The 26689-nt window shown below is 35.7% G+C and overlaps 2 protein-coding genes across 4 annotated transcripts in view; one reads left to right on the top strand and one right to left on the bottom strand.

The window, feature by feature from the left end:
* The window catches only part of LOC129755607 (tropomyosin-2), a 146335-nt gene extending 136447 nt beyond the window's left edge, over positions 1 to 9888 (top strand). For 2 of the 3 annotated variants that reach the window (XM_055752189.1, XM_055752188.1), the window contains exon 9: positions 2738 to 3839. In XM_055752189.1, coding sequence (XP_055608164.1) covers positions 2738 to 2823 — 86 coding nt within the window. In that variant the 3' untranslated portion in view covers positions 2824 to 3839. Of the gene's footprint in view, positions 1 to 2737; positions 3840 to 9568 lie in introns of those variants that run through there. The other variant, XM_055752193.1, reaches the window with a different exon arrangement.
* Positions 9889 to 10498: 610 nt separating this feature from the next.
* Positions 10499 to 24876, bottom strand: LOC129755606 (modular serine protease-like). The gene is made up of 5 exons (XM_055752178.1): positions 24388 to 24876; positions 12547 to 12853; positions 11954 to 12483; positions 11035 to 11898; positions 10499 to 10776 (listed from the first exon to the last, which is right to left on the bottom strand). Exons 1-5 carry the CDS (start codon positions 24500 to 24502, stop codon positions 10565 to 10567), a joined length of 2028 nt encoding a protein of 675 aa, XP_055608153.1. The 5' UTR covers positions 24503 to 24876; the 3' UTR covers positions 10499 to 10564.
* Between the last annotated feature and the right edge of the window lie 1813 nt (positions 24877 to 26689).

Genomic DNA, 26689 nt, shown 5'->3' with positions numbered 1-26689 from the left:
TCAGATTTCAGATTGAAGAATCATTTTTCATATTCAGATTTCAGATTCAGATTTTAGAATCGGATTGAAGATTCAGATTCCACATTCAGATTCAGAATTCAGATTCATATTCAAAATTCAAATTCAGATTTCCAATCTCAAATTCAGATTTCAGATTAGGACTCCGATTTCAAATTCAGGTTTCAGATTCAGATTTCAAATTCAAATTAAGGTTTTAGTAGCAGATTTTAGATTCAGAGCTTAGATTAAGATTCAAATTGAAAATTCATTTTTCCCATTCAGATTTCAGATTAAGATTTCAGAATCGAATTGAAGATTCAGATTTCAGAATCAGATTTCAGAATTGGAGTTAGAATTCATTTTTCAGTTTCAGATTTCTGATTCAAATTTCAGATTCAAATTTTGATTTCAAATTCAGATTTCAGATTTTATATTCCGATTTCAGATTCAGATATCTGATTCAGATTTCAGATTTATAATCAGATTCAGATTTCAGATTCAGATTTCAGATTTCAGATTCAAACTTTAGATTCAGATTTCAAATTCAGATTTCAGATTTCAGAATCAGATTTGAGATTCAGATTTAATATTCAGATTTCAGATTCAGATTTCAGATTCGCATTGGAGATTTAAGATTGAAGATTTCAGATCCAGATTCAAATTTTGATCTCAAATCCAGCATTCATATTTCAGATTCAGATTTCAGATTTAGATTTCAGATTCAAATTTCAGATTCAGAATCTGATTTCAGATTCAGATTCACACTTGAGATTTCAGAATCTGAAGATTCAGATTTAAGATTCTGTTTTAATTAGATTTCAGATTCTGATTTCAGATTCTGATTTCAGATTCAGATTTCAGATTCAGATTTCAGATTCAGATTTCAGATTCAGATTTCAGATTCAGATTTCAGATTCAGATTTCAGATTCAGATTTCAGATTCAGATTTCAGATTCAGATTTCAGATTCAGATTTCAGATTCAGATTTCAGATTCAGATTTCAGATTCAGATTTCAGATTCAGATTTCAGATTCAGATTTCAGATTCAGATTTCAGATTCAGATTTCAGATTTCAGATTCAGATTTCAGATTCAGATTTCAGATTCAGATTTCAGATTCAGATTTCAGATTCAGATTTCAGATTCAGATTTCAGATTCAGATTTCAGATTCAGATTTCAGATTCAGATTTCAGATTCAGATTTCAGATTCAGATTTCAGATTCAGATTTCAGATTCAGATTTCAGATTCAGATTTCAGATTCAGATTTCAGATTCAGATTTCAGATTCAGATTTCAAATTCAGATTTCAGATTCAGATTTCAGATTCAGATTTCAGATTCAGATTTCAGATTCAGATTTCCGATTCAGATTGCAGATTCAGATTTCAGATTTCAGATTCAGATTTCATATTTCAGATACAGATTTCAGATTCAGATTTCAGCATTGGATTGAAGATTCAGATTTCAAATTCTGATCCAGGTTCAGATTTCAGACTCAAATTTCAAATTTCAGATTCAGATTCAGATTTCAGATTCAGATTTCAGATTTAGATTTCAGATTCAGATTTCAAATTTAGATTTCAGATTCAGATTTCCGATTCAGATTTCAGATTCAGATTCAGATTCAGATTTCAGATTCCCTTTCGGATTCAGGTTCAAATTTTGATCTCAAATTCATTATTCATATTTCAGATTTTGATTTCGTATTCAGATTTCAGATTCAGATATCAGTTTTAAATTTAGAGTTCAGATGCAGATTTTAGATTCAGTTTTCAGAAGCAGTGCTGAGATTCAGATTTAAGATTTCAGTTTTCAGATTCAGATTTAAGATTTCTGATCGTGATTTCCGATCCAGATATCAGATCCAGTTATCAGATCCAGATTTCAGAAACGGATTGAAGATTCACTTTTCAGATTCAGAGAACAGATTCAGAATGCAGAGTCAATTTCAAGATTCATAATTCAGATTCAAAATTTTGGATTCAATTTCAGAATTCAGGTTCATATTCCGATTTAAGATTCAATTCCAGATTAAGATTTCGAATACAGACTCAAGATTTGAGATTCAGAATTCAGGTTTGGAATTCAGAATTCAGGTTAAGTTTTCAGATGTTAGATTCAGATTCTGAATTTAGACTTCGAATTCAGATTCAGAGAATAGATTCAGAATTCAGAATTATATGTAGAATGCAGATTCTGAGTTTAGACTTTTTTTTCTTGCGTTTGAATTCTCGGTTTCTAGATCGACTTAGTCTTTGGTTTCTCTACACTATTTGGATGTTTTTCATAAAAAAGCAAGTTTTCATGGAAGCTCGAAGGTTTGTCCGAGTTTATACGTGCAACTAAAAATTCTAAATAATCCGAAACTTCCCCTCCAGAGCAATCCTTCAGAATCGGAAGTGCCCTTAGACACTGTCCCTATCCCTTACACTTCAAATTGACCACTTTTTTCCACGTTTTTTGAGCTTATCTAGAGTTTGGCTTTCCTAACCCATCAAACACCTGCGCTGCGCCTGCTGTGATTTTAGGTAATGTTACAATCGTTATTATTTTTAGTTTTAATTTTTTCTATCATAAAGTTTAGAATAGTTAAGTGAATTATTATTAAGGTTTTCTTTTCTTCTGATTTAAAAATTATGTTTTCTAATGAACTCGGTATTTTCCGTTTGTTTCTTCTTTTTTCCTTTTGAATTACCTCCTCATCTGTTCCTCGTTTTACAAACGAATCCCGACAACAGACGAACTCGTCCTGGAGAAGGAGAAGTACAGGGAAATCGGAGACGATCTGGACACCGCCTTCGTCGAGCTCATCCTCAAGGAATAAGCTCCGAGTCCACGTCACCAAACCCGGAAAAGGATCCGGCGGGCACCGGAAGTGTTACTGTTGTCGGCTTGTTTGTTGGAGGCCTCCAGCTTCCCGATGACAGCAGTAGTGTCCCGGCGTTCGATCGGATTCACAAACTACAACTAGACAATAACAACAACAACCCAATCGGAACAACTTTTACCATCAACCAACAACCATCATTATGGTTGTTTTGGATATAAAACATTGCTTTTGAACATGAACCAACGTTTGAATTTGACGCAGCGTTTGGCTGCAACATCAACAACAGCAACAGTAACTGCAAGAAAATGAAATGGAAAACAACACCAAAATACCACAACAACATCAACAACCATCATCGTCACATCCTAGAGTGGATTATCGAAACGGTTTTTCGGTTTTTGACCCCGGAGCAACAACATCCGACGGGAAGGTCCCAACCTAACAGCTGACCCCGGAAAAACCAGCCATTGCTTCGCCGTTTTATGAAGATGAAAAAAAAAAAACAACAAACAACCAATCAATCAAGCAAAAGCGTTTGGTTTTCTTTTTGGGTTTTCATAAAAACACACATTTAATTTAGAAACTTCACTTTTTTTAAGTTCACTTTTAAAAATGGTTTCTTCATTAGTTTTGCTAAGAAAAGAAAATTCAAGCACAGCTTTGTTAGGCTTCGTTGTTGCGCTGCTTCAAGAATCAAAGCATAAGGAAATGGACAAGGAAAATAAATTATTTATTTGTTTCAATATCGTTTAAAAATAAAAACCATGAAAGATGTTAAGTAAAAACTAAAAATAAAACTACGAATGCAGTGCGTTGACGTTTTGTGCCACAGAAAAAGAAAATCCGGTTTAGAGTTAACCCTCTTGGAATGTGTGTGTTTGTGTGGTGTGGACACACATTTTCTTACATTTGCTATTATGTATTATGATATTTATTTATTAGAAAGATTTATTATTACTATAAAAGGAAAATATAATTGTAAAAATAAACACTTCTTCCAAAGCTTTAAATTTTGGTTTGGTTTCTATCATGGGTCCGGGTTTATTATTTGGTTCTCGCTTTTCTGTTTTCGGTTCAGTTCACTTCGTTTGGTTCCTTTTTTGGTTTGTTCTGTTGGAAGGCAAATGGAAATAAAGAGTACGATTGGTTTGTATACATATTTTAAGTATTATTTGTTATATTTTTTTACGGTATCTAGCTGATTTAGAAAAAAAAAATTAAGTCTGAGCCATATATCAGGACATCCTAATTGAATAGAAAATATTAAAATCATACAATGAAGGACGTATTTCGAAAATATACAATGACCACAGGCAATCTCATAACCTTCAAGATTGATATTAGAGACATGAGAGTGTCTAAGAGAAAAATAGACAAACAGAAGAAGGAAAACAACGAATATAGAAAGTTAATTATAAGGAATGGAAAAAGTACAGGGCAAATATATAAGAGTAGGAAAATGGAACGAATATATTAGACTCTGCAGAAAAATGGAGCGAATTCAGGGAAGAACTGGAAATTAAACGCAGAATGGAGAATGAAAAGGAAACTATGTCGAGCATTACAAATTAAAACGAAAGAAAGGGGAAAAAGAGAAAAACTAGAAAACTAGGAGAAAAATAAGAGAAAATGAAGCAAAAGCGAGAATTTACGGAGAAAAAAAGGAAATAATTAGAAAATGAAAAAAAATTATAAGGAATAGCGAAAAACGAGTGAGCAAGTAAAATGTATGAAGATTGAAAGAGTGCGACGAGGCTCAAGAGGGAGAATACTTAAAAAAAAGGTTAGATTAAGAAAATGGAATCAAACTTCGGAAGAGAGAATGTTTAACAGCAGATCGAGAGAAAATCGAAAAGAAAAATAATCAGTAAAGAAAAACGACATAGAAGGAATATTAATTAGCAGATCGAGAGAATGTAATAAAGGAAAGAGAAAATAAAATTGAAATTTTTTTTTAGAAAAACGTTAGATCTAGCTTTTGAGAAAGGCAACGACCACAAAGCAATCCAATGTGAGATAATAAAGGAAAATAGAGTGAATAGAATATGGAAAATATAGTTAAAAAATAATAAAAAAACAAAGAGAGGGGAAAACAAAGCAGGAAATCGTGAAGAGAGAGATGAATAGCAGAAATGTTGAGAAAAGATAAATTTTAAAGAGAATTAGTTAAGGAAAATGAGACAAAAAACTAAAAAAGGTTTGAAACGCTTAAGATTGAAATCAGAAAGAGAAAACGTGTGTATATATATATATATATATAAAAAGAGAGAGATAGATAGATAGAAGAGAGATAGATAGATAGAAGAGAGATAGATAGATAGAAGAGAGATAGATAGATAGAAGAGAGATAGATAGATAGAAGAGAGATAGATAGATAGAAGAGAGATAGATAGATAGAAGAGAGATAGATAGATAGAAGAGAGATAGATAGATAGAAGAGAGATAGATAGATAGAAGAGAGATAGATAGATAGAAGAGAGATAGATAGATAGAAGAGAGATAGATAGATAGAAGAGAGATAGATAGATAGAAGAGAGATAGATAGATAGAAGAGAGATAGATAGATAGAAGAGAGATAGATAGAAGAGAGATAGATAGATAGGAGAGAGATAGATAGATAGATAGAAGAGAGATAGATAGATAGAAGAGAGATAGATAGATAGAAGAGAGTTAGATAGATAGAAGAGAGATAGATAGATAGAAGAGAGAGATCGATAGAAGAGAAAGAGATCGATAGAAGAGAGAGAGATAGATAGAAGAGAGGAAAAGGTAGAAGAGAGAGAGAGGAAGATAGAAGAGGAAAAGAAAGAAAAAGATAAAAGAGAGAGAGAGAGATAGAAGAGCGAGAGAAAGATAGAAGAGAGAGAGAAAGATAGAAATGAGAGAGAAAGATAGAAATGAGAGAGAAAGATAGAAGAAAGAAAAAGATATATTGAAGAGAACGATAGATAGAAGAGAGAAATAAATAGAAAGGAGAAATAGATAGAAAAGAGAGAGATAGAGAGATAGATAGAAGAGAGAGATAGAGAGTAAGATAGAAGTGAGAGATAGATAAAAAGGAGAAATAGATAGAAGAGAGAGATAGAGGGATAGATAGAAGAGGGAGAAAGATAGATGAAAGAGATAGATAGAAGAGAGATATAGAGGGATAGATTAAGCTTGCCAGATTGCCCGGTTTTATCCGGGTTTGCCCGGATATTTGATGCAAATTTTCGATAAAGTCCGGTCCGGCCCGGTTGCCCGGATATCGTGAAAAAGGTCCGGATATTGCCCGGATTTTTTCACAATTTTCACAAAGAAACCAAAAAAAAAAAAACAAAGTTTTTGAGTAAGTTTCAGCAAAATCGATTAACGGTATGGAAATTTTCAACGGTTGTTTCAAATAATTTCGCTGATTTACTTTTATAAACCTTTGAATATTTAAGTGTTCCAAAAAGTTTTTAGAAGTCTGCAATTACATTAATAAAATATTAATTTTTTTTTTGCATTTTTTCTTTGCTTTTATGTACAACTACACCTAAATTTTGCCCGGTTTTTGCCCGGTTTTTGGATTTGAAAAATTAAAATCCATGCCCGGATTTTGCCAGGTTTTTTTGAAAAAATGCCCGGAATTGCTAGGCCCGGATGGGAGTGGAAAAAATTCTGGCAACCTTAGGATAGATAGAAGAGAGAGAAAGATAGATGAGAGAGATAGATAGAAGAGAAAAATAGATAGAAGAGAGATATAGATAAAAGAGGGAAAGATAGATAGAAAGAAGAAAGAAATAGATAGTAGAGAGAAAGATAAGAGAGAGAGAGAGATAGAAAGATATATAAGAGAGATTTTGATAGAAAAAAGAGATCGATAGAAGACAGAGATAGATAGAAGAGAGAGATAGATGGAAGAGAGGGAGATAGATGGAATAGAAGGAGATAGATAGAAGAAACAGAGAGATAGATAGATAGAAGAGCGAGAGAGATTAGATAAATGAGAGAAGGAAAGAAATAAAAAAGAGATAGATAAATAGAAGAGAGAGAAAGATATAAGAGCAAGATAGAAGAGAGAAAGATAGATATAAGAGAAAGATAGAAGAGAGAGGAAGATAAAAGAGAATGAGAAAGATAGAAGAGAGCGGAAGATAGATAGAAAAGAGGGAGATCGATAGAAAAGAGATACATCGATAGAATAGAGAGAGATCGATAGCAAAGAGAGAGATCGATAGAAGAGAGGGATCGATAGAGGAGAGAGAGAGATCGATTGAAGGGAGATAGAGAGATTAGATAAAAGAAAAAAGGAGAGAAGTAAAAGATAGAGATAAATAGAAGAGAGAGATAAATAGAAGAGAGAGATAGATAGAAGACAGAGAAAGATAGAAGAGAGAGAGAGGTAGATAGAAGAGAGAAAGAAAAATTGAAGAGAGAGAGAAAGATAGAAGAGAGAGGGAAAGATAGAAAGAAGAGAAATATAGAAGTGAGAGAAAGATAGGAGAGGGATAAAGAAAGAAGAGAGAGAATAGTTTACCTAGAGAGAAAGATATATTGAAGAGAGCGATCGATAGAAGAGATAAAAAGATAGAAAGGAGAAAGAGATAGAAGAGAGAGCTAGATAGTTATAAGAGAGAGATTTAAATAGAAGAGAGAGAGATAGATAGAAGAGAGAGATAGATAGAAGAGAGAGAGATAGATAGAAGAGAGAGAGATAGATAGAAGAGAGAGGGATAGATAGAAGAGAGAGATAGATAGAAGAGAGAGATAGATAGAAGAGAGAGAGATTAGATAAAAGAGTGAAGGAAAGAAATGAAAAAAAGAGAGATAGAAGAGAGAGATAAATAGAAGAGAGAAAAAGATAGAATAGATAGATAGATGGATAGAAGAGAGAGAGAGAAAGATAGAAGAGAGAGAAGAAAGATAAGAGACAGAGAGAAAGATAGAAGAGAGAAAGATAGAAGGGAGATAGATAGTAAAGAGTGATAGAAAGTTATATGAGAGAGATAAATGGAAGAGAGATGGATAGAAGTAAGAGATAGAAGGAAGAGAGAAATAGATAGATAGAAGAGAGATATAGATAGACGAGAGAGAAAACTAGAGAGAAAAAAAAGATAGATAGAAGAGATAGATAGATAGATAGAAGAGATAGATAGATAGATAGAAGAGAGAGAAAGATGGAGGAGAGAGAGATCGATAGAAGAAAGAGATATTGGGATAGAAGAGAGATTGATAGAATAACAACAGATAAATAGATGAGAAAGTTGTATAGAAGAGAGGTAGAAAGAAAGAAAAGAAAGTTAGATTCAAGAGAGAAATTGATAGGAGAGAATAAGATAGATAGATAAATATATGGAAAGAAAGATAGAAGAGATATAGCTTTATAGAAGAGAGATAGATAGACGGTAGAGAGATATAGAAATAAAAGAGAGATAGATAGAAGAGAGATTGATAGAAGAGAGATGGATTAATAGATGAGGAAGTTTTATAGAAGAGAGACAGATAGATAAAAGAGAGAGATAGATTGAAGAGTGAGATAGATATAAGATAGAGATAGATTGAAGAGAGAGGTAGATAGAAGGGAGAGAGAAATAGATTGAAGAAAGAGAGAAATAGATTGTAGAAAAAGAGATAGATAGAAGAGAGAGAGAGAAATAGAACGAAGAGAGATAGGGAGCTGAAAGAGAGAAAGAGATAGATAGACGAGAGAAATAAATAAAAAAGTGAGAGATAGATTGAAGAGAGAAATAGGCAAAAGAAAGTGATACACAAACGAAAGAGTTAACCAAAAGAGAGAGTTGGACAGAAAAGAGAGATAGGAAGAAAAAAAGTAGAGAGACAGAAAAGAGAAGGAAATAGAAAAAATGAGATTGAAAAGGAGAACAAATGAAAGAAAGTGATATAGAAAAAAGAGGTATAAAAAGGGGTGAAAAAGAGATAAAAAAGATTGGAAAATAATAAATAGAATGAAAGATATATATATTAATTTTTTCTCTGCATTTTACATTTGAGTGAATATTTCAAATATAATTAAAAAAAATCTTATTTCAGTAGACGATCAAAATAAATTTCATGTATGAATTCTAAATATGAAAGAAGTGAGATCTAGAGAGAAATCAAAGAGTGGGAAAGATAATAAAGGAAGAGAATGGAAAAAATATTGATGAAAGAGAATGTTAAAAGATAGAGCAAGAGATTAGAGGGAGAGAGGGAGTGATGAAAAAAAAAAACAAACATAACAAAAGAGTTCGATGAGATAGTGATTGAGAGTGACACGTAAAGAGAGAATAAGAGCAAGTAGAGATATTGGGGACGGAAAATTAAAAGAGGCATCAGAATGCGTGAAAATCTAGAACAAATAGAAGTGAATCGAATGGTGACAATTGGAGAACGAGATAGAAGAATAAACCAGATAGGAGAGTGAAGGAAAGAAAACATCTCTCATTGGAATTCAAATCTTTGCGTTACATTTCAGTTTCAGATTTAAGAAAAATTAAATTTTAAAATTCTGGTAAAAAAGTCAGATCCATATTTTCAGATTTGTTTTTTATTTTTTTATCGGAGTCTGATTTCATTCTCAGTTCACAAATTAAGATTGAGGTGTAACAAATTATGTCAACCCATATTCTCATCCATGTATGATATTAAAAAAAAACTTACTAACACTCACTAACTAACAATCATCTTAAAATAATATTATTTTCAAATATTCTAAATTTGTTATATTCTCTCTAACACAACTAACCCACTCCTAACCTCTCCATTTCCACCGTAGATGACGTCAACAAGGAGAAGTCAAAGTACAAAGCAATCGCTGCGGAGCTGGATCTAACATTTGCGGACTTATCCGGATACTAAAACCTTTGGAGGGGGCAGTCCGGGATGGTCAAAATTACATTCCTGAAGTAGAAAACATTCCGATCCGAAAACCCGTGAATTCCATGTGGATTAAAAAAGGTAATCCAAAAGCAACAACAAAAAAAGTCTACAAACCTCAGCCAGAAAATGCGCCTCGGATCCAAAATCAAGCACCACCTTCATCACCACCAATAATGGAAAACGAAAAACAGCTTATCGAAATATTTAGGTCAAGAATTTTGTGCTAAAAGGAAAATTGTACTAACAATTGCTAATTGAACTGTTCTAACTATTTTAATGATCGAAATATTGCTTCAATGCTATCCATCTCATAAATTGCAGTAGTCGTGATAAAAAAAAAGTGTGAACGAAAAAACTGCCTGTAATCTTTTGAAGATGATAGGTCTATGAGTGGACCCTTAAGCTTGGCCGCCTTTGATTGTTTTGACGTATTTTTTTTTTATTTAACTCTCAGTGCTTCTATGAAAAAAAAGATCACTCGAAATTCCCTTCAAATGCACTGTAATAGCTCTAACTAAGGATTTGGAAATTTTGTTTTTCTCTCAAACCAATAAAATGCTAGTAAGAAATGAATTGAAATTGTCGTGATTCCGCTTATACTCGATTTAAGAAATGTAATCAGCGCCGAAAAGTTGTCAACGAATAATTTGTCAACAGTTTTCAATTGATTGAAAAGCTTTTTGTGATTGAACTGGAAATAAGGAAAAATGAAGAAGAAACAATTTCAAGGAACCTGAATGGAGACAAACGTTAGAATCTATATGAAAAAAAAAAAAAATAAACAACAGATTTTCTTTCCAAAGAATATAATAAAAACATGTAAAACTGAGGGAAGAGTTTTTTTACAGTTCATAAAATCCGAAATCATTAATTGGTATTTTTATTTTTAAGACTAAATAACCGGAAACCGGCTTTCGGCATCCAGTATCATGGGAATGTAGTTTTGGACCTCGGTGAAGGCAACGTATTTGTTGTTGTCGCAGCTGCCGCTGGCCGACCGGGGAGCTGAACTGACCACTCCGTAGAGGAAGTAAACCGTTTCGCCGCTTCGGTCCTTTCCGAGAGCGAATCCGCCGCCACTGTCCCCCTGGCAAACGCTGGTTCCTAGAGAAATTGAAGAATACGTGTCAGAAATTATAGTTGTTAAAGAACTCAGCTTCTATGTAGCAGCTTAGATGATTAACGTATTTATGGGGTCTCTAATTTAGTTTAAAAAGAACAAAAACTTCCAAAACTGTTTACATCCAGAATGACGTTGCTAACGAAGTTAGTATTTCATGCAAGAAAAAATCGTCAACGGATTTTAAATTTGTTCCGACGTTGCAGGTTATTGTATAACTTAAGAACTTTATAAAAACTCACCTGTTTTGGGATCCCCGGCACAGAATTTATCACCAGTCAGAAAGGGCCGATACGACACCGGCGAAAAATCTCGACAAGTGTAATAATCCACCGTCGGAATGTCCACCACCTTCAAGTTGGGACTCAACAATCCACCGGAAGTCGTCAACCCCCAACCAGCAACTCGACCCAAACTATTGGGCTTAATTCGTTTCTCACTCTCGGTCCGCAGGTCCCGCTCCAAACAAATCGGCCGCACGTACGATTTGAACACAATGAAATCACTTAGCACTATGATGGCGATGTCCAAGTTGTAGTATCCGGAGAAGTCCTGATACTGGGGTTGGGCAATGAGTTCCCTAATTCGGATTATTTGCGCCGGTAGAGATTCGACGGCATCCAATTCCCGGCGGTATTTGCCCACAGTTATGACGAAAGCACGGATGTCGTGGAAGGATGTAACGTCCCAAAAGCAGTGTGCTGCAGAAACGACTAGTCGCTCAGTAAGGATCGTACCACCACAGATGTAGGCCCAGTCATCGGAAGTAAGGTCGGTTACGGTGTCGTTCTCCAGATTTCGATAGATCCCGGTGTGCCACGGTACCTCCGTGATGGAAGCATTTCGGCCACCGATGACGTAGGCTTCGCCATCTGGAGTGGGAGTGCCGCAGATGGGCTCACATCGGAACACACTGCTGTCCCAGATGCCATCATTACAAGTTAGAGTGTCGTTGATGGGACCTTCCGGCTTCTGGTAGCCAATTTTACAGTCGATCCTAGCTTTTGCAGTAGGTGGAAGTGGTCTTTTACAAGAAATTTGCTTCCGTTGATACTCACAGGTTGGCTGTATTGTGATTCCGTTGATGAGGACTTCTGAACAGTACCCTATAAAAATACATTGTTAGTGTTTCGTTTTAAATGGTTCAAACTAAGGAATTACTTTCACAGATCGGAAATGGATCCAGCCATTCACCGTCCAAACAGGTGATCGTGTCGATTCCTTTAAGTGTGTATTTGTCCGCACAAACCACATGAACTGAGTTGAAATTCTCGATGTACTCTCCACTTTGAATCATAACGTCTTTGGCTGTTTCGTCCAAAACAATTCGACCATTTCTAGGATAAACCGGTACTAGACAAGACCCTGGAGGTCCGGTAACCGGAGCTGCTGTAGTTGTTGAGGTAGTAGTAGTCGATGTCGTACTGATCGGCTTCCGTGTTGTCACCGGAGCAGGTCGACCACAAAGCAGCTCATCTTCATCGGAGCCATCACGACAATCGATGACCCCATCACATTTGGAATACCCTCCGATACAGGCTCCGTAGCTGCAGCGGAACGAAAACGAAGGGCAAAAGATCAAACTACATATTCGCTGCTGCTCGTCCGATTCATCATCACAGTTCGACAGTCCGTCACAAACTCCATCGCTAGGAATGCATTGCCCGGATAGGCACTGAAATTCGGTGTTGCTGTTGAAGAAAACACCACCGTTACAACATCATCTAACAAATATCTAAAAGCAATCTACTCACGAACAATTCCCGGATGCGAGCAATGCATCGCTATAACCCGGACAGTGCAAATGTTCGTCCGAGTTGTCGGCACACTCTTTGATGCCATTGCACATGGCATTGCCATCCACGCAGCCTCCGTACTGACACCGGAAAGCATAGCTGGGACACCGGATGAAAGCGCAGGCCTTCGAGGTTTCGTCACTTTTGTCCTTACAGTCTACGACGCCGTCGCAAAGCCGATGAGATTCGATGCACTGGCCGCTGTTGCACTTCCACTCGTAGTAGTTGCATACTTTGCGACGTTCGCGGAAGATTGCCAGGAGAGCTGAAAACAGAAAGAGATAGGTAATTACTACTTTCAATTGATACAAAGGAAGTGAAAACATTTGAGGATTTATTTTTGTTTTGTTTACAAGAACAGTTTTATCAGTTTAACTTAAGCATAAGTTGGTCTGGCTTCGGCCAGAACGAACCAAACGCCATGTATGTAATTGTTTTTCAAACAATCGTATTTAAATGTTTTTTTAAAAATTAATCTGTTAAATCTTTTTGCTTTTAAGGTTCTTCCTTAGCACAATGTGAGTAAAGAGCTTCGCCATTGCTGTCAAGTCAAGCGCGATTTTTTTTTCATGGGATTTTCACACCCAAAACAATCCTCACTTAGTGGCTACGTGAAAAACTACATATTTTTTATCCAATTGATTTTCACGTAGATGCAACGAAATCAATTTGTAAACGCGTCCTTATAGGAATTTGTACTTAATGGGACTCACCTGTAATTAACGTGAAATTTTAGTAGGTTCAACACGGTGTGTTTAAGAAAGCTACTGAGAAAGTTTTCAGTTTTGAAATAAAATCTATGTTGTTTTATTTGCTTCATTATTTATTATGATTGAACTAAAACCAAATTTCACTATTTAAAAACTTTATTTCGATTATATTTTCTCACTTATACTACAATTAAAACATTTCATTTTCTGCTCAGCTTGGTTTGTGGAATCCTGCAAAAAAAATCACAATAATAAAAAATAAACAAATATTATATTGAAAAATAACTTACCATTGTTGCGTTAATGGTGTTCTGTTGAACATCCTATCTGGAGAGTCCTAAAAACGAGCGATCGTCACCAGGTCCAATAAAAGAAAAGTTGCATCCAGAGTCATTACTGCCAAAAGATAAAAAACAAAAATTGAATCATTATTCATAGTCATAATCATCATTATCACTTACCAAGAAGACAAAGCTAAATCAAATTAAGTTCTAATTCGCAATTCGTTTTCCCGAAAAAGGTTTGAAAACTTCTAATTTTAATTTAATCATCAGACACAAAAATATTCATAACATAACACCTAACGAAATCAGCTGGCTGACAACTCCCTTTTGCAATATGATTTTACTGAGACAAATGAAACAAAACGGATATGATTCATCCACTTAGATTCTACGTGAAATGCATGCGTCAGTTATGTTGAAGTAAAGTAGGTAGTTAATACCAGGGCTTCCTTCATACACTGTGCTTACTAAAAACACACGTAGAATCGATATTATGCAGCAAAATCATAGTTTACGTGAAAAATCCCGTAAAAAAACTTCTTTATTATTTTGGGTGCATGCTATAGGATTATTCATCCATAATCCATACGTTTATTGTGTTCTTTTTCTCTTTTTTATAATACTAAACATAAAAATAAGGAAAATGATAGAGACGATAGAGAAGATTATTATGTTATTTTGCTGGTTTTATATTCTTTGAAATTTGAGTTGTGAGGATAGGGAAAAATATTACACCATTTTTGTTATATGTAGGGGAGAGTGGGGATACTTGATCCCCTTTTCTTATTTTCACCATATCTTTTTGGAAAAATTTAGCAACTCGCCGTCTTTGACATTTTCTGATGGCTTGTAACTTCAAGTTTCTATGCTTCAAAAATTAGAACGATACTTGAACCCGTTGATGAACTAGAAGCATTTTCGTGGGAGTAAAAAAATTGCGATTTTTCTGAAGTTAGGGGAGACTTGATCCCCTATTGAAGGAGACTTGATCTTTTATTCAGGAAGCCCTAATCCTTGTATAAAAATCAAACAAAACCTCAAGATAGAATGTTAATTGACTATTTTGGTCATGTTTGTTCTCATTTCACAATTTATAGCAGATATAAGAAGAAAATTCTATAACTTTGTCTCAACGCTATTAACATTGCATACTTAAAGGCGCAATTTTTTATTATAAAGAGAAAATTAATTATTTTTGCTCTTTTCTTTAGACAAATGTTTGATAAATATTAGTTTTTGGATAAATATTAGTAATTTTGTAATCAGCAATCATAACGATCAATTCAGAAGAAGAATATGCCGTTTGGAAGGGGGATCAATTGTACCCAACTCTAGGGGATCAATTGTACCCATAATCAACGTTTTAGAAAACTTTTTCTGAAAAAATTTTAGAGTTTTCCATTGCTTTGAAAATATGGCATTATAAAGTTCATTTTACGCTCGAATGATTGATACATTGGAACAAATATTTTTTTCATAATTTCCCATGTAAGGAACCTTTTAAAGTGATGAAAAAAGATCTCCAAGTTACATTTTGTGAAATTTTTCAAACAAAGTTCAATTACTCATACAATTATTTTGTTTAAATTTTTTAAACTACAAGCATTGTTATTTTGCTCATTTTGGCACATTTTTCTAGAACATTTGATCTTTGTAAGACATTCCAGTTTCGAGATATAGCTAAGGAATCAAGTATCCCCAGGGATCAAGTATCCTTATTCTCCCCTACTTGATAAAAGGTTGGTAATCTTTAGGAAGTCTAGCAATTTTTGCTCCTCATCTGGGAAATTCGAAAGAATTTGTCGAAAATTGTTCGCTAGTTGACTTCGTTTTCTTTCCTCGCCATATATTGGGCTGTTTACAAGAATGTGTTTTAATGGGTATGACACAATCACAACACGGACAAACAGGGGGTGGTTCTCTATCTATTTATTTATTTATTGTTCACGGTCTTCGACAACTTAATATCATTCAGACTGATTTCTTAAACTTGAGCTTGAGCTTAGATAAACCGTACATTTCAGTAGTTGCTACTCCGTGATTGACAAGAACCATCAAAATTGCACATAGATCCAAATAAATGGAGCTTGGGATTAGCTTACCGTTTTCTGTGTGCACGTTTCGAAGGTTACTTATCTTATATTGTCAATAACGGCGCCGGCCACGTCCTCACGGTTCATCGGGGAAAGGAAAGGATTGTTAGTTCGACTTCCGTTGCTACTAGAGACCGAATACACCTCTAAATCTCCACGGTCGTCACAGGAAGGGTGGTTTGTTAGTGGGAAAGGTAAATAAGATCTGGATTCCCTTTGGGAAGGGATGTGATCAAAGCAAAGTTAAAAATCGTCGCGTCGCACACTATCGAGTACATCGCGTTTTCATACGTCCTAACTAACAATGTACTTAGCACCGGCGTAACTCACCGAATTTTACCGCGCGCTTAAGACGAGAAGAGCAAAGCGTCCTAACATGGCACTTTCATACACGTTTAATGCACTTGGCAACGATGCAACGAATTTTATCACTCACGAAATCAATTTCAACACTTATGAAGCATAAATTATTTTCAACTGATTTCAAAGCAAAAAAGCTGTATATTTGTTTATAACTACTTTGAATGAGATTTATTGTGACACTCAACTATGTCATTCTCTCGTTTCATTTTGATGCTTCTTGATCGAGGTATTGTTTAATGGTGCACTTTTCCATCTTTACGACATCAGAGTTTTTTTTTTTCAACAGACATAGTTCACTGTTTTATTGTAACTATATATTCTATTGCATTGTGAATATTTAAAAAATAAATAAATAAATAAACATAAACCGTTACTGTTTCCGATTTTTTAAAGATTATTTTACACTTGGTTTTTGCAAAGTAAATGCTTTCTTAACTCATCATTAGTATCTTCAAACTATTGAAACTATTTTTAAAACAGAACAAAATTAATTGAGAAGTTTCAATATTTCTTCGAATTGTGAAACGAGATTGTGTTTTGAACATTTTGAAATATGAGATGAAGAGATCTTGTTATCGAGTAGATTCTTTCCAATTAGAATTACGAACACAATTTTCTAAAATGACACCTGTAACGCTTCAATCGAAAAACTTAAAGCTCTCTAACGCCCTCTTCATTCGATTTCTAATTTTTGAATTCAAATGACAACACTTCGTCAAAAAACTTGATAAAGAAAAGTTTGCTTTTAAATATTTAACAAGTCTTAACAGATCCTAAATTTTGAAAAATAAACATGCTCTTTGAGCATCCTCGCTTTAAATTGAGTAATGAATCAACATCTTTCAAATAAACCTATGGAATCAGTCAGCAACTGAAACTTTTCGTGTTAAAAAAAAGGAAGAAATACACCTGGAGCTCGTCACTAGATGCCGACACAACATACTTACTAAATATACCAGAAGATGGCAGCGTAATGTAGGTTGGGAATTTTCTACATTAGCGCCATTCGGATCGAGTAAGCTGTAGCAAACCTCTTCATAATGGCGTCATCATAATTCCCAAGATGGCAAACAACAAAACAAATTTGCATCTTATTCGCTTTGGCATGAAAAAAACTTCAAAACTCCGTGCTTCACGCACGCACCAGCACTTCGCACATCACTTAAACAGAAACACTACTCCAAAACTCGTTTACAACACTTATAATTTCACTGCCGAATCTCTTCACATTTGATTCACTTCCATTATATACAGTAGCTTCGTTCAATCACCCATTCAGACTGATTTCTTAAACTTGCTTAAAACTATCTTTACTTATATTATAATCAAAACAAACACAAACTTGATTAAACAATTTACACGATATATCAAATGGGTTGTAAAATTCGTTTCTTCCATAATTAATTGTTTTTAGAGGCTCAAAATTCCGTAGAGAGCGAGATGGGACATGATACGGTATCATTTCGACGAGGTTAGCACTGTCTATATTTCCGGATATAATGTCGAATATAAACAGGCGACGAAAAAGTATAATTCGTGAGCAGATCGGTTCGATGTTCAGGATTCCATATCGCTCATGGGATTTAGGAGATAGGACTGGGTGAGTCGCGTGTAACCAATTCTAAGTCGGGTAAAGGCTATCTCACTATTTACTAAATGAACTAAGCTTCCGCACTGAATAAAGAGCACTAAGGTGGTAAGGCAATGCTCCGATGGTTGAGAGGGTCATGTATTCCACATCCAACTCCTCAATCAGCTGTTTTGGAGCCCTCGGTGAATATGTGGTGGGTGTTTTTGTATTTTTTATCGATAAAACCATAGTAACGTGGTAGGATAGTGTGTGGTTGTTGGCCAGCTTTGATTTTTAGAAAAAAAAATAAGTCAATTGATGGAACTTTTTCGGTCCAGTATCGTAAGGCGGTCCTGGGACAGATAGTAGGTAGAGAAGTATTAGTTAGTTTTTGAACTAGGGCTTAAGTGCAGTTAGCTAGGGGGAGAGTCTCTATTGCCTCCGGTGGCAAGCCAAAGAAGAGATCTTGATGTTAGGTGTTTGGCAACTAAGTGGGTGAATGGGAGTTAGCCAGATTCGGCCATGATCGATACTATTGGGCTTGTAATGAAGGCAGAGCCGACTGTTCTAATGCACCTGTTATAAAGATGTTCTGGTTTTTTTTTTGGTAGAGACGGAGACCGCATTTACTAACGAATCCCAGTCCGTAAAAGATGGATGGGAGAAACCATCCATAGACAGGGGCTCTTACTTAAAATGTGTAAAATGTGGATCTTGTTTTAGCAGTTTTTTTTTTACTTGTTCAAGATGTGTTCGAAAGCTTAAGCAATCGTCTATTCAAATGCCCAATAATCGGGTGGAGTGGACTGAGGGGATAGTTTGGCTGTACATTTGTATAGGAGGGAGCTTTTTAAGTTGTTCCGGAGCTTCGATTTGTCAGGGCAAAACTGAAAACCGACCGTGGGTGCCCAGCTGGCTACCCTATCTAGGGTAGTTTGGAGTTGGTTTCGTGCTAATCGAGCGTACACAGAGCTCGATGAAAAAAGGATGTCATCAGCGTAGATAAGGATTTTAATGTTGATAGGAATGATCCTGAAGATGGTATTAATGGCGATAAGGAACAAGATAGGAGGAATAACAGATCCCTAGGGGCCACCTCTGGAAACAGCTTTTGGATTGGATTCAGTAGCGGTCACGAGTACCTTAATGGTACGATTGGAGAGGAAACTTTGTATGTATTGATATAGTCGACCAGATATGTCCCTCTCATAGAGGGAATCAAGTTAGTACCTTGGGCGACGCGATCGAACGCTTTGGATAACTAGGTCCAGGGACAGTATTTTGATATGTAGGTTTCGATCTAAAGCATTATTAAGAATGGTTTCCAGTTGGCAAAAATAGTCGTCGGAGGATTGAAAAGCGTGGAAGGCATATTGTCGATCGTCCAAGAGGTGGTATTCGTTGAGAACGGTGTTGAGTCGGTGATTGACCAACCCTTCATTATCTTACCCACATAATCAATCAGAGAAATGGGGCGATAGCTATCGATATTATTCGGGTCTTTTTGGGGCTTGAGGAAAGTTTTTAAGAAGAAAGGATAGCAGATGTCATCAAGTCTGGAAGAGACCTGACTTTCTGTAAAGTACAGTTCAGTTCATCGAGACTGAAGTCGGAATTGTAGGGGAGTTCAATTGAAAAAGGGCGTGTAAGGGGAAAAAGAGGGTGCGATAATGGGGTTTGTTCGGGGGTGGTATTATTGGGGAGAGTTGCGTTGATTTAGGAGAAGTGTAGGCAGAAGGCTTCGGCGAGGAGTTAGGGGTCATTGGGATAGTGTCCGTTATGGAAAGGAGTAAGTGAAATTGATGTTTGCGAGGCTCACCATTAAGAATTTTTATCTTGCTCCACAGGAGTTTTGATGGTGTGTTAGGGTTGATTTCCACGGTGAATTCTAACTAGCAGTTGATTTTAGCAGAGCGGACAGCAGTTTTTGCAGACGATTTTGCTTTTTTTTAAAGGCAATTGAAGCCGCTTGTTTGTTGGGATGGTCATTTGGTAAACGCCGAAGGAGTCGGAGAGCGATTTCTTGATCCTTGCTTTCAGTGGAAGAACTAGTGTTGACATGTTGGCAAGATTCAAGCATCGCTGGATAGATGTGTTTCGGTTTTGGCGAAAACAATGCTCCTTGTTGGCTTCAGCATGAGAGGCACCAAGGTCAGTTCTAATTTTTATAATTTTGTGTTCAGTTTTGAAAACTGAACAAGAGCGGCTGTTCGGGTGTATTTTATTGTCTCCGCAGATGAGACAGATCAATTCGCTCTTGCAATATTTTTTTAGTATGCTCAAATTTCCCGCACTGAAGGCAGATCATTAGGCGGGATAGTATGGACGGGTTCGGGCTTGGAGGAAACCAAAACGGATGTTGGTGGGGACAGTAATACCTCGAATGGTCAGAACAAAAGTATTGGTTGGAGTTTCTTTGCCATCGGTCTTATTTGAGGCCCTTGGAGCCAAAGGGGTGACAAAATTGAAAAAAAATCACGAATTCTTGACTTCCAAACATCATATGCCATTTTAATCATAATTTTATTCCACTATTTTCTTATTTACTTATATCTCATTGAAAAAACCCTGCTAACTGCAAGTTACATTTTGTTTGGAGCCAAAGGGGTAAGTGCAGCACTTATACCACTTTGCCTCCAAAGTCTCTCCATGTGATATACTTATACGATACCCCTTTGCCACCAACTAAAATGTCATTTCCAGAAAAAGTGTTTTTTTCATCGGGTCCAAAAATGTAAAATAATGGAATTCAGTTTTCATTTGAAAAGTAAACGATGTTTGGAAATTTACCATCATTTCGTTGTATTTAGTGATAATTGTAGTGGAAAAAATATTATACAATTTTGTATTTTTTTTTTCATTCTAACCCCCATGAGTGAACCACAAATTCCTTATTGCTGATCATATTTATATGGAGTGTGTGACGAATTTGGGGCTAGGCGCAATATGTATTTTTATGAGCTGCTTGGGTTAACGTTGAAGCGCTGCGCTAGTCGTAAATTTACTGTGAAACAACAACTCATAATGAGTGGAAGTTCATTCCCAATGTTCAATTAATCAGGCAAAGGCGCACAAAACATCCAATGAATGAGATTTGCTTGATGAATTGCGAAATGATGAATCATTCTATTCATTCTAATAATTATCCTGATAAAAAAAACGTTGTTTGAAGAGATTAACTTCAATCTGACAAAACCAGGCCGATCTTTAGACATGAAATCTCTTGACCAACTGTACCAGGGTACATTTCTCAACAAAACGGCAAAAAATAATATATTTACAAATTATTTGACATTCACCTAATTGAATATTTATGTTTTTTAATCATATCAACAAGGCTAAATCGCCTGGATATGAAAATTTTTGATGGCAAAGGGGTATAAGTGAATTTATTTGGTGGCAAAGGGGTATAAGTGCATGTGTTTGGAGCCAATGGAGTATAAATGCAAAAATAAAAAAAAATGGGTCGCCTCAATTAATGTCAAATAAACGTTGTTTTTTGTTGTGGTATCAAATGATTTGTTATTATTTTAGAAGATCGTACTCATCAAAAAATAGCAAAAAAAATCTATGGAATTTATTGGAACACAACGAAGTTTAAGTGCTTGTTTCTCGAAATCAGCTTTTATGCACTTATACCCCTTTGGCTCCAAAAGCCTCATTTATGAATCTGTAATCGTTAGTGCCTTCCTGGCTAGCCAAGTCCTCAGCTAACAGTTCATTAGTAGCTCCGGCCGCTTCTGGGCAGGTAACCACACACTTGCCGGTGTTAAGAGAACGGTGTACGGTGATGGAAAGGGGGTGGAATCAATCAACTGTTTTTTTACTATAGGAGTTTTTCCAATTGTTTAACCTTTTCCTTCCTATGGTAGCATAGGTGATCCACAACTTTGCACAGCTCCCATTTGAACTGGGCGCACATTGCACGAAATTTGAAGAGAATCGACTCGCTAGGTTTTCTCGGCAGATCAAAAGCTGCAAAAAAGTCGGATTTTTTTTTAAATTTAAATCAAGTCGTCATTTGTTTGTTGATCTAATCGTAAAATTCACTTCAAAATATGCGCGCACTGTTTCGCTTGTAACAACACTGCGCTGAGCACAACTGTGTTATTCTCGACACGAAACAACTGGGAACTGTGTCGTATTGATTTGATGCAACACAACACAATTGGAGTGCTGTGCCACACTGTAGTGTCGCGCACATAAATTTATGTATCATCAGTGCTGATTCAGCACTCCACGTTTTATGTTGCATCATATTTTTTGTGTTGTGTTTTTTGTCGGTCTCTATGATATTTTTTTTTTATCACGCAGCAAGAAAAATTCGTGTAATTTTAGATTGAACAGAATATCGCCTTTAATCTAAATTTACATCATCGTTTCATTGAGGTGTGTAAATACACAGCGATGTAAAATGTTATATTTTTTCCTGGATATTTGCCGTTTCTATTAAGGGGGGGGTAGGGTCTAACACTTTCAAAAAATCGATTTTTTTATTTTTTTATTTTCTTATTGTAAAACATTTCAAGAATGTTGTGTCAAATTTTCAAGTCAATTGAAGCAAAACTGTAGAAGTTATAGGCCTTTATCTCCTCCTATCTAATACTGCAAGAAAGCAAGAGCTGAAACTTCAAATACGTTTTTCTCGAAAGCACATTTTTAAAGTCCGTGGACATCGTCATTTGAAAACTACTTATCCGATTCTTTTCAAATTTGGAACATAGTTTCTACATATGAAATACCAGACCCCAACGTTTTTGTTTTTTGATTTTTTTACTTTGGGGAGATTTTATAGGTGAAAAATGGCGGATTTTTAAGTGAAAAATCGTAGTTTTTACTTCAAACAGCCACAAAAATTTCATAAAAATATTTTTAAGTTAAATAAAAACGTTGGGGTCCAGAAAAACATCTATTAAAAATATTTTGCTCTGATTTTTTGAATTCAGATGATTCTGTGCTGAGATACAGTGTCCACCGCAAATCCTGTTTTCTAAAAGGCATCCTCGAAAATGCTCCGTCACCGGCTCATTTTTCAATATTTTTCTACGAAAAAATTACTAAATGGTCTTTTAACAATGCTTTGTATAATGCAAAAAATTTGAATACATTTGTTTGAACGATAGCTCTAGAAAAAAATCATGAAAATGGTGTTTTTTTATACCCGTTAGACCCTACCCCCCCCTTAAATATTCAGGTATAAAACACTACTTTACTATTATCAAACTTTTATTTTTAAAACAAAAAAAACATCAATAGTAATGGTAGGCTGAGACACTGTTGTACACGAACATATACATTCAGTTGATATTCTAACCGGTCAGCGTCACTGGGGGACCAAATGGAATTCCGTTACGGACTGTCATGGTCCGGATTCACACGTCATCAGCCGGGTCAGGATGTGTTTCTGTTAACAAAAGCCTTGGATCGTTCAGGCAAATTCCTCTTAGCAGACAATCTTATTCCGGATCTCTGCCACTACAAAATCAGCCGTTGCTGTAATCAACATAGAACTTATTAGTTCCAATTACATCATTCGTTTGTTTTTCACTTTAGAAACCTACCGTTTTTAGAAAAGTATTGAGATGCTGGAGCTGCGTCTCTAAACCAATACAGTCGGTTTCGCAATACTGACTTGACTGGCAAATGGCTCAGACAAACTGTTTCAAACAGATAAAATTTTACACTATTTTTGATATAAATTTCACTGACCGGTTGATTTTTACACTACGGAATGTAAAATCATAGCAAAACAATTTATTTCTATCCACTTTTTGAAAAAAAGACTAAAATTACATAAAAAGAAGTAGAAAATTACATTTTTTTTATTACACTTGCGAAAAAGTATATAGTCAGGTTTCGTATGCTTTTAGACATTTTTTACTGTGCAGAATAAAGCTCTTGTATTATCACTGTTAATTCGTAATAAAAACACTTCCCCCTACAACCGGTTTTCAAGTAATTTCGATTAGTCCAAATTTTATTGCCCTTCTTGAGGAGATCTATCTATCTCAGTGTTCCATTTCAGGGTGTAAATTGCACAAGTAGCCATTCATTCTCTTCCATCGATTTTCCTATTAGAACAGAATAATTATCAATGCTGATATATATTTTTTATTGTATACGCTACATCTGGAAGCAATACGACCCTCCATGATGAGTGAAATAATGTCATACACTACTATTGATATATTCTGAAAAACTGATTCCGATTTTTTCAGAACACATAAGTTTCCAAAAATTAGAGTCCAAATAAAAATGGTTTATTTTTACCTTATCAGTTACCCAACGTAAATATTAATAAAGGTATCTAAATTGATGTTTAAACTGTTAAATGCCTTCGCAGAAACAGGTATGTATCATATGTTTGTGAGATGAACTAATAAAAATTGATTCCCCTTAGCAGCTATGAGCATGCAACAGTTTATTTGTCAATTATATGACGCAGGGGATTCCCCCCGTGAGGCTGATCGCGAAATCTCGTGCACCGTTTAAATACTCTTCAATGCTCTTCTATGCAATGGCCAGCACAGCCAGATGTTATGTCTTCTTTTTGTCGGCACTGTTTTTCTGCTCTCAGTCGAAGAGTTCACAGCATAGGTCAAGTTTCGGAACAAAGCTTATCATTTCCTACATACGCAGCACAGAGACTTTAGGTCTACCTTTCCACTAAGTAAACAACACTTTTATTCAGATCAACAGAGGTTTTACTAATGCTGCTAGCTGGGGAAGATGATCTACCCGGTATGGGAAAAACACATTACACACAATCGCAAACTTACAATCGAACTGTTGCACGGAAGGCGTAATTAGGGCAGCCACAAGGCCGATGGAGGCTAGGCATTTCCACAGGGCTGGAAGTGACTTTGTCGCTGCAACATTTCTTCGGCCACTCATTGACGGCTTTTTTACGAAAACAAAATTTCACACACCAGAAGTTAAACACTTTGCCCAAAACTGTTCACAACATCGACGTCCCGGTTCTGTCGATTGCCCGCAAGGTTATTCATACCTGTCGATGGGCTTCGCGATTTGAATCTTCATTCCACAGAAAAAGAAGAACTAAAAACAGAAACCTGTTTGATCCTCTCTATATCGACGAAGTTTGACACAAAGGAAAACAAAATAGAAGTTTTGCGAAGTCTTCGAAGTTCGAACAGTTAATGGAAGCTGCGTGTTTCAATTTAATTTCGCGAAGTTACTCCCGGCACGTGCCCTAATCTGGACTCGGTGAACTTGAATTTCTGACTGAACGCGCGGCCGAATTAACGCGACTGATAGCAGCATGAGTCGAGTTCATTGTTTATTGGAATCAGTGCATTCTCTCTAGAGCTTTTAGTCAGTCTAATCTGGATTACGGGAATGAATTAAAACGATCCCCATGAACTGCTTGTGGGTGAATTACTAACAGTGGGATTTAGTTGTTAGTTGATTTTTACTCTGAATTTACTTTATTTGAGCATTCCCGTTGCTGATAAACATGCCTCATTTCAAGCTTTTATTCGTTTACACACAATCTTGCATACAATAATAAACTCAAAGCTATGGCAGAAGTTTTCATATATAATGATTTCTCAATGAAAATTCATTAAATATTAAACCATACAGGGGTCAAGGGAGCTGTGAAAATCTTACGATGATCAGTACCTAATTTATTCGAGTTATTTGTAAAACTTCAAACAGATATCTAGTAAAAAATATTGCAGTTCCAAGATGTGTGAGCGGTTCAGATTTTGCCGCTGAAATTCGACAGTATTCGCACTATACCACCCTAGCACGTCCTTGGTTTAATGTAAAGCGTTGATAGTTTAATATAAATTATTATTGGTTTGATGAAGTATTCTTACTTAACGCTTTATATCTCTTATCAATAGGTTCACATTTTTTTAAGCCATGGTCAATCATAATTGACCCTGACGTACTAATGTTAGCTTCATAACTTTGTTATCATAACTCTCTGGCCTTCATATACAACAATATTTGTAATAACTAAATTTTCACCTTTTTTGGCTTTCTTACAGAAAGGCATAGCGAACGGTCAGTTGGGGATATCATTAATTAAGGGTCCAAGACCCCACTTTATAGGTACCAATCGACTCAGCTCGACGAGTTACGATGATGTCCGTCCATTTGTATGTTCCATAAAAACGTTCTTAACACATTAACTCCTATTCTAGGTTTCACGATTTTGATGAATTTAGTATCAAAAAATTGCATTTTTTTTTCCTGTAGGTCGTATCTCAAAACCAAAAAAAAAAACAAAATTGTTTAAAAATTTTCTATTCCATAGAACATATCTTGCTTACGTTGGCTCCAAAAAAGGTAGCCATTTGCTCAGCAGCAGTAACCAGCAATCGCTAAATTAATTACAGAGGCGATCGAAAATTTGTCAAATAGTTCATCAATCAGCCGAGAATCGACCCCACGACATCCATCATGAGAGTTCAGAGAGCTAACCCTTTGACCACTAGTGAGCGTCGAGAAACGTGGCTCTCAAACTTGAGCACTTTGAAATATGTTGATGGTCAAACTCAGTTGCACCGTTCTGGTGCCTTGGCCGGTTTGCGGTGTGTCGGTCCCGCCGATATTTTCTGGCTCTTTTTTTATCTCTCCTTTTTCATTGCTTTTCAAAACAGCAAATGGCGGCTTTGGCAAGTCAATCATAACCGCAGCTTTCCCTTCAGAGAGCCGGGTGTCGGCAAAACAGCGCATCCGCACAAAAAAAAATACATAGAAGGGAAATGATTAGAAGATTTTTTTTGAGCCTCGATTTTTGTTGTTGTTGTTGGGTTTTGGTTTGATTGGCTCGAGTGTCAAATCCTCATATACGCAACCTCGCTTTTAAACCTTTTTTAAGTGAGACAGAATTATGTTTGAGAAAAGTTTCAAATCAGGATTAAGGTTCAGAATCCAGATTCATAATTCAGTTTCAGAAATCAGATCTGATATCATTTTTTTCATCAAACTTTGCCGAGGTTGATTTCAAACACCATATGGACAGGGGTTGCTTTTAATAAACATCCAGAGTTCATTTTTACCGGACAAAGCACATGTGCTGATAGTAGAAAAATTGAAATTTAACCG

The sequence above is a fragment of the Uranotaenia lowii genome, chromosome 3 (assembly GCF_029784155.1).
Source record: "Uranotaenia lowii strain MFRU-FL chromosome 3, ASM2978415v1, whole genome shotgun sequence".
NCBI classification, from domain to species: domain Eukaryota; kingdom Metazoa; phylum Arthropoda; class Insecta; order Diptera; family Culicidae; genus Uranotaenia; species Uranotaenia lowii.
Note: the sequence above shows the minus strand (reverse complement) of the source record. Positions and strands in the feature narration are given on the sequence as shown.

Bases quoted from the DNA above. Each gene is read 5' to 3' on its own strand.
- LOC129755606 (XM_055752178.1), bottom strand. From the start codon at position 24,502: ATGAGTGGCCGAAGAAATGTTGCAGCGACAAAGTCACTTCCAGCCCTG. The intron at 12,854-24,387 runs GTAAGTTTGCGA...TTCTGTTTTCAG, and splicing joins TTCCGTGCAACAGTTCGATT to CTCTCCTGGCAATCTTCCGC. The intron at 11,899-11,953 runs GTAATTCCTTAG...GTATTTTTATAG, and splicing joins TCCATTTCCGATCTGTGAAA to GGTACTGTTCAGAAGTCCTC.